At 45.8% G+C, this 12026-nt stretch overlaps 1 protein-coding gene across 4 annotated transcripts; it reads left to right on the top strand.

The window, feature by feature from the left end:
• Positions 1–992: 992 nt before the first annotated feature.
• Positions 993–10309, top strand: taf7 (TAF7 RNA polymerase II, TATA box binding protein (TBP)-associated factor). 4 transcript variants are annotated; one of them, XM_061235285.1, is made up of 13 exons: positions 1000–1066; positions 1364–1411; positions 1679–1755; positions 1880–1958; positions 2306–2439; positions 3913–4036; positions 4198–4256; positions 4784–4856; positions 5449–5562; positions 5975–6163; positions 8092–8204; positions 9169–9228; positions 9969–10309. In XM_061235285.1, exons 1-13 carry the CDS (start codon positions 1039–1041, stop codon positions 10011–10013), a joined length of 1143 nt encoding a protein of 380 aa, XP_061091269.1. In that variant the 5' UTR covers positions 1000–1038; the 3' UTR covers positions 10014–10309. The 4 variants fall into 4 exon arrangements, with proteins under 4 accessions (XP_061091272.1, XP_061091269.1, XP_061091270.1 ...); XM_061235286.1 differs by having other exon boundaries at positions 1024–1066; positions 1682–1755; XM_061235287.1 differs by lacking the exon at positions 1000–1066 and having other exon boundaries at positions 1073–1411.
• The last annotated feature ends 1717 nt before the right edge of the window (positions 10310–12026 follow it).

Here is a 12026-nt window from a genome sequence, read left to right as displayed (position 1 = left end):
GCAATATAAAATTCAGAAAATGGTGCAGCTTTGTGGAACCACCATTCAGTACTATAATGTACATTAAAGGCAGCTGTAGTCTGTTCTCAGTATTTTTGCTTTATTGCTTTAATATTAGGGACTGGTACGTATACTGATGCTGTATTATATGAAATAATTAAAAGGAAGAATTAGAAAAGCTGTCTTGTTAAAATGATCTTTCTAACCACTTAAGTCTCACTTTTTTGCATTCATTGATTTTTTACACTGCGTACTGTTCAATTACTATGATAGCACGATATACCGCTTGAAACCGTTAAAACTCACGGTTCTCTCCATATAACCTATTTTTTTTCGTAATATTTAGAGTAATTTGGACTAACTCCCAATGGTCACCTTTTAGAAGAGATCAGGATTATGCATGTAGTCAAAAGGGTTCAAGAATAGTAACCATTTTATTTTGGGTATGTCATTTTCAAGCTTGTGTTAAGGAAAGGTTAAATAATGTATTTAAGGGGTTGAATAAATTAAATAAAGTAAAGTGTGGAAATAGAAATGATTACTCACTATTGTTCATGGTTATATTAAATCTTTATATAAAATGTTTACTTCCCCCAGAAATGAAGATTTAACTGAAATGAATACACTGAATACCTAAGCATTTTGATCAATGTAATTACAGTTGGTAGTGTCTTATATGATTTTATAAGGTGGCCGATGGCTTTGAAATGTCACTGGGTAGTACATTAACAGTACACACAGATTTTGGAAGAAATGTAGTGGGAAATGTGGGCACATGCATTACATCTCATAACCATGTGCCAATAAGAAACATTTTTTCGCAAAAGGGCCAGAACAAACATACCCTCAGACCATAGACTATAGAAAGCCTGGGACACAAAATTATCCCATAGTTGTTTGCTTTTTATTATAATGGTGTAGGAAAAGCATACATATAGCACATGTAGTATAATAAATGATGGCCAATCGTAATTCCACGAGGTAGGTTACGCTTGAACTGTCGACTGTTAGGACAGCACTCTTGCTCGTCAGAGTTCTATGGTTTTTGTGCGACATTTCACTTCCGGTGAGAACATTCTTTCAGTAGCAAACATTGTTGTCACATTAAACCAGCGAGCTAGTTTACAAAATAGTATTAATGTGCTCATTGAAGAGAAGCGACCCGTATGAACGTTTTATTGAATTCAGTTAGCTAGCTTGGAAACGTACACCGCAGTTAATACATGTTTGTAAGAGTTTCATTTACTCGCCAACTAACCGTAGCCTTAATGCTAGGTTAGCTAATTTCCGTGTTCACTAGCTTAATTTAGCTAGTTAAGAAGCTGTTATTTTTTATTGTCTTGATTTCTGGTTACGTATAAAGAGTACACGATGCAGAATAAGAAGACGAAAGTGGCTTCAAAAGCGAAAGGTAACGTACGGTCAGTTTTAGTTACATTAACATTTGTTGTCAGCAACTAGCTAGCTTGAACGTTGAGTTTGCCATTTCGTCTAGAGCTAATTCGCTAGCTAAACAAGACAATTGTTAGCTGGCTAGGTAGACAATGTAAGAGTTTTGCATTTTATTCTGAAATACACTATATTTAATGGTCTGCTAAATGTCATGGTAGTAGAAATGGATTTCTTGATTCTTCTGATTGACTTTACCGGCGTTTACGCGTGTTTATTTTGCACTCAGTAGGCAAGGTTGGATCGAAGAATAAAGATGACGCCCCTCACGAACTCGAAAGTCAGTTCATTCTGCGGCTCCCTTCGGTAAGACGCACCTCGATGCACTCAAAAAGGTTCCCTAGCCGCGTAGTCACACTGTTTAATCTCAAGGTTTTTTCCATTACATGTCATCAGAAATACACATTCATTTATGTTCTCTCTGTGACAGGAATATGCCTCCACAGTTCGAAGAATCGCACAGTCTGGCAGCGTGAACGTCAAGGACCGACTCACCATAGAGCTTCACGGTAAGTGATGTGTTGGTAGTTGGCGAACAATTACTGCCCTGAAACTGTCAAGTATATTGAATGCAAGAAAACAAGCAATACAACTGGAGTAAATCTAATCTATGTGCTTTGTGCTTGTGTAAATGAGTTATGAGGATAGTGACAAGCCTAGATGATGTGGAACGAAATATTACTATTATTATTATTATTATTAGTAGTAGTAGTAGTAGTAGTAGTAGTAGTGTTAGTATTGTTAGTAGTATTATTATTGTTTAATTAAAGTAGCTGTGGTTGGAGACTTGCAATAGTACAAATTAATGGTAGCCGATCCTTAACATTTTCTGTCTCATTTGCTCCTGTCTCTGTAGCTGATGGTCGCCATGGGATAGTGAGAGTGGACCGTGTCCCTTTAGCATGCAAGCTGGTCGATTTGCCCTGCATTTTGGAGTCCCTGAAAACCGTGGACAAGAAAACATTTTACAAGACCGCTGATCTTTGCCAGGTCAGATATTTGTGACTGAAAGAGACATGTTTTTCCTGACACAATCCTAAGTATGTTAATTTAAGTGTCTCTTAAGGAAAATTGGACTGTTATAGAGGTACGTGTATGTATAGCAACTGTCTTGGGTAATAGATTAAATATGATTGGGCATTCAACATTCTGAGAAGAACTGAAGAACAAGGTATACATAACAGTTACACAAAGCATTCTTCCTTACATGCACTTGGCTTTTTAACAAATATCTAAGCAAAGGGAACGATCTTGTTTCTTCCAAGCATTTAAGCTGGCTTCAGATAGTCTACGAGCCATTTACCATGACCATACTGCTATAGTGAACTTCAACAGATGATTAATCCAGGGAGAGAAGCAAGACCTTGTTGTCTCCAGTCTGATTTGGTAGACTGCAGTTCAGTTAAGATCCACTGTGTGTCTCTGTAGCTGCTCTCCTTGAATGCAAAACGTGGTGATTGCTGTGAGAAAGACACAATGAATTAAACTCAGTGAGACCAATTATAATGAAATCAGTGCAATTCCAACACACTGAATTGGTAGTCATTTGTCGAACCTGAAATGTTATGGTATATTAATGATTGTTCTATGAGTATCTTGGTAATGGGGATGGATCCATGTCTGTGTGCCGGGCCATAAAACAGCTGCAGAAAACCAAAAAGGCCAAAATTGCCTATAGGCTGAATGGCAAATGCATGTTTTTCTAGGCGAAATGGCAATGAAGTGGCATATGCTTATTATAGTATTGTATCTTTGAGCAGTTGATGGCAGTCAGATCATAGTTACGTGAAGTCTTGCAGATTAAGAACATTTGGCACTGCTCCTGGAACTACTCGAAATCCCGATGCTGAATCTGGGGTTGGCGCTTCTCTGGTCCAACAGCTTATTTCTGCGTTTCCGTCTTTCCTGCACACTTCCACGTTCTCCTGCAATGGATTTACAGAGCCAGGACTGTCACATTCTCAGGGAAGTGCCACTTCTGCTTGTGGGAAAGGGCCCGATTGGACAAGAATCTGTCACACAGTCCCCTGTGGCCAGGCTCTTAAGTCTGCTCAGTCTCCCGCGAGAGAGATTTGAGATGTTTGGCTGTGGGCGATTGCTTGCTATTTAACCGTAGTTGTAGATCGTATACTTGTGAATTATGTAAGGCAGTTTTAAACTGGTTGCGCATTCAAGTACTCTCATAGTTTTTTTTTTTTTCCCCGATTGCAAGAAAGCAAAGCAATACATTGAAGATCCTTATTGCCCTTTAGTGAAACAATTACATGCTGTCAGGATTTCCCCATTTATTTTACTAATCTTGGCAGAAAACCTATACTTAATGTCACTATATCAGCTCCGTGTATAACTATGACAGGAGCCTTTTAATAACAAAATCTATTATCAGGTCTGGAAGAGCCACTTGTACCCCCAGGCCTCCGTTGTTCACTGTGTTGTAACCGTTCAGTCTTCTCTCCCTGGCAGATGCTGGTTTGCACCGTAGACGGGGACCTGTACCCGCCCTTGGAAGAGCCCACCGGCACCACGGACCCCAAGAGCAAGAAGAAGGACAAGGACAAAGACAAGAAGTTTGTGTGGAACCACGGCAGTAAGTCCCGCCCGGCTCGTGCGCCCGCTCCCGCGATACCGCGCGCGGCCTCCGGAGGCGCCGCCTCTGAGACGCCGTTTATCATGCTCCGCTGCACGCGTACGCGCTCTGCGGCTGATTGAAGTGTTCCTCATCAAACGCCTGCGCTTTCTGCTCTCCAGTCACTTGCCCTTTAAAGAACACCAGGAAGAGAAGATTCAGGAAGACTGCGAAAAAGAAGGTACTTCTCTTTTATGTCTCCTAAACCCCCCCCCTCCTACCCCCCAGCCCAACATTTTATCTTCCATCTCCGGAATTTATATCTGCGGTGGCAATCTTTCGTACGCTTTATTCAAACATCTAATCTACATTTCTGCAAAAGGAAAAAAAAATCTAGGGTTGAAAGCAAACCTAAGATTTACATATAAATAAAGCCTTACATCTTCATTTGCCCCTAAGGTTTGCAAGAAAGCAATTTAACTGCAGCTTTGATCAGACTGCCAGAGAGTGTAAGCGATGGGGAGGCTTCTGCTTTGTCTTCTGAATAAATCTCCTTTAAGGTGCAGCGAGCTATTGATTTCTCTACCTTTTCTAATCACAAATGTATTGCCTGGGAAACTGCCAGCCTGGGCTTTCAGAGGAGAGTGATGTGTGTGTGTGGTGTGTGGTGTGTGGTGTGTGGTGTGTGGTGTGTGCACGTTCTTTCGTGCAGGGGTGGGCTTAGTGGCGTGTTTGGAGGGGTGCAGTCTAACCTGGTTTGTCCTGCAGTACATCGAGTCCCCTGATGTGGAGAAGGAGGTGAAGAGGTTGCTGAGCACAGATGCGGAGGCTGTCAGTGTCCGTATCCCTTTCCTTAGTGTGTGTGTGTGTGTGTGTGTGTGTGTGTGTGTGTGTCTGTCTGTACGCGTGTATGTGTGTGTCAACACATGGGTTGGCATGTCTGGGTGTTTGCAAATATACATTGCTGCCCCTGAATTTACCAGATTGGGCAGTTGTGTCCCTGATGAGGTATTCTGAGAAACTCTTGGATGGTTGCAGACTAGCTTTGTAAAACCTGTGTGGCTTGAGACTCCCTGTGTGAAGATTATAGTAGATTATAATGGCGCTTATATATAGTTATGTATATAGACATATAGATATTGTTGTACCATATTAGATATGGTATTGTTGTACTAGGGGTATTCTAGCTGCCAACCGTGGTATGCTAGTTTGTAAATTGATGTATTCTCAAGGGTTCAAATTGTATATGTATGGTCACGCTAGGACTTGGACCCATGCTGTCCTCTCAGGTCCTCTTCACACTTGTTCCTGTGTTCGATCTGCACTTCGCTGTACGTCCCTCTGGATAAAGAGCGTCTGCTAAATGCTTTGTGATGTAATGTAATGAAACGCAAAGTGGCGGGAGAGAGGCTTTTCCTTGACTTGGTGATCAGGATGGGAGGTGATCCCAGAGGATGACACCAAGGAGGCAGATAACCACGGATCCTTGGCCAACCTGGACTCCTCTCCCGGGACGTCAGGGCACAAGATGGGCCATGGGTCCTCAGGTACACAGGGGGCCGTGCTCAATCTCTTAGGACCCATCTGATGGCCATTATAACTAAAGATTCATTTCTGTCTAGACCAGGGGTCGACAACGCTGGTCCTGGAGAGCCGCAGGGTGCGCTGGCTTTCGTTGTTACTTGGCATTAATTGATCAATGAAAGCCGTTGATTACACCGTTAACTCACCTCACCTGGTTTCTTGGGTCTGAATCGGTTGCTTATTTTAAGGTGAAGACGAAAGCCAGCGGCTCTCCAGGACCTGGGCTGCCGGCCCCTGGTCTAGACTGAAAAGATTGGTGCAACCGACCTATTAAGAATACCTGTGGCTTAAACCTCAGAGGGATTTAAGTTGTGTTTTTGCGGTCTGTATGTGAACGGGACTGTGTTGTGCCCCCCCCCCCCCCCCCCACATTAGCCCAACGCGACGAGCTGCGTGAGATCTTCAACGACATCAGCAGCAGCAGCGAGGATGAGGAGGACGACCGTCACGAGGACGAAGACCTCAACATCATGGACACGGAGGAGGACCTGGAGAGGCAGCTGCAGGAGAAGCTCAACGAGTCGGACGGCACGCGGGACGAGAGCGACGGGAACAGCCAGATCGGTAAAGTCTTAAAAATGTCTTAAGTGTTTCAGTCTTAAGTCTGAACAAGACTTAAGATCTTTTTATTTGAAATATTAGCTTGTCTTAGGTTACTGTTTGCTTGACGGGTAAAAATGTCTTACCCCATAGGCAGATCTTGAATTTTGTCTCACCATCTCCCCCATCAGCAAGATTTTAGGTCTAAATATAACTGAAATACTTGTAGAGATTTATTTATTTATTTATTTATTTAAATTATTATTTTTTGTAGTGTTCTCAGGTTTCACTCTGCTTTTCTCAGCACGTCGCTGTGCGCTGTGTCAGTTTGTTTTTCCGTCTGCCTGTGGTGTCGGCCAGGCTTGGTGTCAAGTCTGTCTCGCGTCAGGAAATTAAAAGAAATTCGGTTTGTGGAAAGAGAACTGTCAATGGGTGTGCCACAAAGATTTTCCAGTTAACTGAATCTCGGCAATTTCCTGAATTGTCTGAACTGAAATGGAACCTGAAGCCCACCCTGGTGTCTGCGGGTCAACCTATATTCTACTGACAGTGTATTGGTGAAGGTAGGAAAGGTAGCAGCCGTCCAGAGGCATGCTGGGATTGCAGAGGGGGAGTCGTACCCCCCCGAGGCCACACACAAGCAGCTCTGCAGATTACAGCCGTCAGAAACATCTCAAAAGCTCTTTTTGTTTATAGCGGCTCTGGCTCTTTCACCTTCCAACACGAGGCCCTCTTCCATCTAATCATTTTATTACTGATGCACTTACTCCTGTGGGGGCTGTCTGTGGTTGCTTAAAGTAGAGTCAAGCTGGACGGGAGCCATCCCTGACTAGGTTTGGACATGTTTTATGTAGCACCATTAAGCCTTGATTGGAAGCAGTAGCACTGCGCTCGCTAACAGCCTGCTTGCCTTGCAGCAGTATAAACATAGCGAGGGGGCATTTGAGAAGGTTTAGGGTACGCTGGCTAACCCCTCCCTCCCCTATCCTGCAGTGATGGAGTACCAGGTGTGGTTAGTGTATGACACTGTTTAGGGTACGCTGGCTGACTCCCCATTCTGCAGTGATGGTGTACCAGGTGTGGTTAGTGTATGAGACGGTTTAGGGTACGCTGGCTGACCCCTCTCTCCCTCCCCTGTCCTGCAGTGATGGTGTACCAGGTGTGGTTAGTGTATGAGGCGGTTTAGGGTACGCTGGCTGACCCCTCTCTCCCTCCCCTGTCCTGCAGTGATGGAGTACCAGGTGTGGTTAGTGTATGAGACGGTTTAGGGTACGCTGGCTGACCCCTCTCTCCCTCCCCTGTCCTGCAGTGATGGAGTACCAGGTGTGGTTAGTGTATGAGACAGTTTAGGGTACACTGGCTGACCCCTCTCTCCCTCCCCTGTCCTGCAGTGATGGTGTACCAGGTGTGGTTAGTGTATGAGACGGTTTAGGGTACGCTGGCTGACCCCTCTCTCCCTCCCCTGTCCTGCAGTGATGGAGTACCAGGTGTGGTTAGTGTATGAGACGGTTTAGGGTACACTGGCTGACCCCTCTCTCCCTCCCCTGTCCTGCAGTGATGGAGTACCAGGTGTGGTTAGTGTATGAGACGGTTTAGGGTACGCTGGCTGACCCCTCTCTCCCTCCCCATTCTGCAGTGATGGAGTACCAGGTGTGGTTAGTGTATGAGACGGTTTAGGGTCCGCTGGCTGACCCCTCTCTCCCTCCCCTGTCCTGCAGTGATGGTGTACCAGGTGTGGTTAGTGTATGAGACGGTTTAGGGTCCGCTGGCTGACCCCTCTCTCCCTCCCCTATCCTGCAGTGATGGTGTACCAGGTGTGGTTAGTGTATGAGACGGTTTAGGGTACGCTGGCTAACTCCTCATCCTGCAGTGATGGTGTACCAGGTGTGGTTAGTGTATGAGACGGTTTAGGGTACGCTGGCTGACCCCTCTCTCCCTGTCCTGTCCTGCAGTGATGGAGTACCAGGTGCAGATCAACAGTGTGAAGACCAAGCTGCAGGAGACTCGGGCCCGTAAGAAACAGCAGGAGGACCTCATCATGAAGGTGGAGAACCAGGCGCTGAAGGTGAGACCACGTACACACCACGCACACACACACACGCACACACACTCTCTGAACACACACACCACAACCTCTCACGCAAGCACACACACACATTACAACCAACCATGCACGCAGTTTCACACACACACACACACACACACACACACACACACACACACACACACATGCGCACACACTCTCTGAACACACACAGCACAACCTCTCACGCACGTACGCACGCGCACACACCACAACCAACCACGCACTCTCTCTCTCTCTCTCTCTCTCTCTCTCTCTCTCTCTCTCTCTCTCTCTCTCTCACACTCACACTCACACTCACACTCACACTCACACTCACACTCACACTCACACACACACACACACACACACACACACACACACACACACTCACGCACACACATCACAACCAACCATGCATGCACTCTCTCTCACACACACACACACACACACCTGCACAAACATGCCAAGTATACGTTCGCGTACCCAGATGCACAAGATCGCATACATTCATTCTCATTCATATGTGTGCACACGCACAAACATAATCTGTCCAAACGAGTAAACATAAAAATTCAGGAAAAACATTACTGCAGGCAACTTGTGACTTTTAAAGGGCATAAACGCTATGTGCGCGCCAACAGCCATTTCTGCGCAATTCACGAAATACAATTAAACTCCCCGGCAGTGCCATTTGATTCCGTGGGCTTGTGCACGTTCTGCTAAATGTCCCCCTGACTCCCGGTAACACAGCGTTTTGCTCGTGGATTGAATCTGATGTTTTTCCCATTTTAATCAAAGGGGGAAAGGTCAGTCATCAGAGGGGGTTATAAAATGGCCTTTTGAGCAAACGAGAAATGCCTGCGAGCAAATGCAGACAGATTGCATGGCTTTTTTTTTGCTTTTTTTTTCGCGGGAGGAATCGCCTGTGTTAAGTGGGTGTACGCCACGGCCGTTTGTGTTACAGAACCGCTTCCAGGCCCTGCTGAATGAAATTATCCACCAGGAGGAGCGCGAGATGGAGCAGGTAAGCCGGAGCCCGAGACGCCCCCCTAACGAGATCACTGATTTAGGCAGAGCACAAAGAAGCTTATTGCCTGGGTCCTGGACTGGCTCAGTCTGCTACAGTGTGCTCGAGCCACTGTGATGGGCAGATAGCACCATGTTTCTTTGTGGTCTAAAATCACACATAATTGAAATGGAAATGGCCATTGTGTTTTCAGTCAGTTCAGTTCTTAGCATGCGTCGTTTTTGTGAGACATTTATTCCCTCACTCCCAGTTTCCATCGAAGAACAGAAGCAGTACCTGGTTGCCCTTTCTTCTGGGAAATGAGTTAGATCGTAATAAAAATTCAACACCCTGTGACAGCTTTTCCCTCCCACGGTTTTCACCGTAATATTTAATGTAAAGTCACTTCTCAAATCTTTTTCTTCTAGCCACCTTTGGAACTAGCAGGATTTGAATTTGATTTGAGGATGATTTGAAGTAGCTTTGCGATTTCGTACATGTATTGCCGGGTTGTTTTTTTTTTCCTTATTTATTTATTTTTATTCTGTCTGGTTAAATAATTGTAATGAAATTGTGTGCGTGCCTTGTTCTGTGACGATGTACAATGAGCCGTGTCCCCTGGCTAATGCAGCTCGCAACTGTGGCGATGTGCCTTTATGTGCATTGAAGAATGAGCGAAGCGCAAATAATCGATTTGCATCCGCTGACCTGCTAAGCACACCCCGGCCTGAGCTGCAAATCACTTTGTTTCCCCACAGCTGGCGTCCTTGCAAGAGCAGTTGGACTCGCTGATTGAGAAGTGACCAGCAGAGGGCGCTAGAGACAAGGCATTAAACGGCAGCCCCCGGTAAAGAGATCACAAAACCAACCACACCGAAGACGCACGGATTTCTGCCAGGGTCTTCCGTAGGTTGCGGTGACTCACAAAATGGACTCAAATATGCAAAATTGCTTAATGTGAGCATTTTGTTTCATACATGTACATTTTTATTTTATGATTAGTGTTTCTATGGTGTTGTTTCATTTGCCTTTAAACACAGCTTTTAGCAACTGTGTGCCTCTTGCTTCTGTATCAGTCTTGAATTAAAACTCAACTCGAGCGGTGTGTCCATTTTGTGTCATGATTTCATGAGATTTGTCGCTGCGGCTCTCTTTATGGGGTTTGGGAAATGGCTCTTTGGGCATCTTTACTGTAATACTCGCTGTAAAACCTCTAAACCTCCCCCGTTCCTGTAAGGTGGAACATCAATTATGGAGTGAGTGAAAGCTTCAGACCAGGGTGATCCTGCACACACGTTCTACCGGCTAGTCCGCCTCCTCCTTTCTTCCGCTGGATTAATGCGAGGATTGTCGGGGAGTTTGAGGGGGTGGGGTTGGGAGATTAGCCCGAAGGGATTATAGCGGCCATTCTCAGTCGCGGGTAATCCAGCCATCTGTCAGAGAGCAGGGAGACTGCACCCAGGCTATTCCCAGCCACGACACTGCTAATTAAGAGCACAGGAGACCCGCGCAAACAGGTAGTTGGGCTACTGGCCTATCGCCGCTCCCTGTGGTATTTCTACGGGAATTCCCGCACTTCACTGCCCCAACCGCTGCTAACTGCTGTTCTTGGGGGCAACTCCGCATTTTACTGACCCGCTCCCGCCCCCTACGCTGTTCCCGGAGGAGCTCCGCGTTTAAAACGCGAGGTGCAAAAAAAAAAGGGATATTTTGGAAGATGGAGGAAATGTATCTACTGAAACATCCAGGGGTCAAGAAGAAGATTCTTAACGGAGGCCGGGGTCTGATGCCCCATTTCCCCCCGGGGACGAAGGTAAGGGTGCGACCCTGTAAATAAACAGGCCCTGTAGTTACCGTGTTGCGGCGGCTGAAGAGAGCACTTCCCATTTCGAATGCTTCGTTGTGTGGTAATGCAAGTGTACATTTCGGCGTTTGATATCCGAAAGCAATAATTGTTCGCTTGCGTTCCATACGTTTCCTGAAATTGAATTTAGAAATGTACTCTGGATTTTCAATGGCGCACCTGCCACCCGCACTGAGTTTGTAGCCCTCGAGAGATTTTTTTTGTTTTTTTGTCTGTTTATACAAGGCAGCGAAAAGCTTTCCGGTGATCTCCTGTGGAAGGTGACTTTTTTCATTACGTTTGTTTTGTCCGCCTGCCACGTTCAGCCATATGGCCCCAGGTTTGGTCGTGATGATGATGATGATGATGACTAAAATTTTCCACAACAATGGCACCAATCTCCCCATTCAGCAGCTGCGAGTGGCCCTCTGCACTCTCTCATTCTGGCCAGGTCCTTACATCACCCCACAGTTCCCACGGACACAGAATGAAATGACTCATTTCCAGTGCTGGCACAAATCACACTTACCTAGCTGTGTGTGTGTGTGTGTGTGTGTGTGTGTGTGTGTGTGAGAGAGGAGGCTTTTTTGCAGACTCTGGAAACGGAAAGGCATTACCCATCATCTCCTGTTTCCATTGTAAACTCTGTTTCTATTCCGAGACTCAGTCCCTCTCTCCCTCTCTGCAAAGCTGGTGTTCCACTACCAGACTCTTAAAGATAACTTTGAGAGGACGGTGGTGGACGACAGCCGTAAAAACAAGCAGCCCGTGGAGATCTTCGTGGGGAAGATGTTCAAGTTGGAGGTGTGGGAGGTCCTGCTCACCTCCATGAGGATCGGAGAGGTTGCTGAATTCTGGTGCGATGCCATGGTAAGCACCAGCACTGCCATAAGCCCGACTGCCTCTTTTCAGATCCTCTGTGTAAGTCAAACAAGTGCTCCTAGAGCCGCAAATTGTGATTTCATAGTGTTCA

This window comes from Conger conger, chromosome 3 (assembly GCF_963514075.1).
Source record: "Conger conger chromosome 3, fConCon1.1, whole genome shotgun sequence".
Lineage (NCBI taxonomy): Eukaryota > Metazoa > Chordata > Actinopteri > Anguilliformes > Congridae > Conger > Conger conger.
The sequence above is the reverse complement of the archived record's forward strand: the minus strand, read 5'-3'. Positions and strand labels throughout refer to the sequence as shown.

Coding starts and splice junctions, on each gene's coding strand:
- taf7 (XM_061235285.1), top strand. CDS start 1,039: ATGGTTTTTGTGCGACATTTCACTTCCG. Junction 1,412..1,678: donor AGTGGCTTCAAAAGCGAAAG/GTAACGTACGGT, acceptor TTTTGCACTCAG/TAGGCAAGGTTGGATCGAAG. Junction 4,037..4,197: donor GTTTGTGTGGAACCACGGCA/GTAAGTCCCGCC, acceptor TCTGCTCTCCAG/TCACTTGCCCTTTAAAGAAC.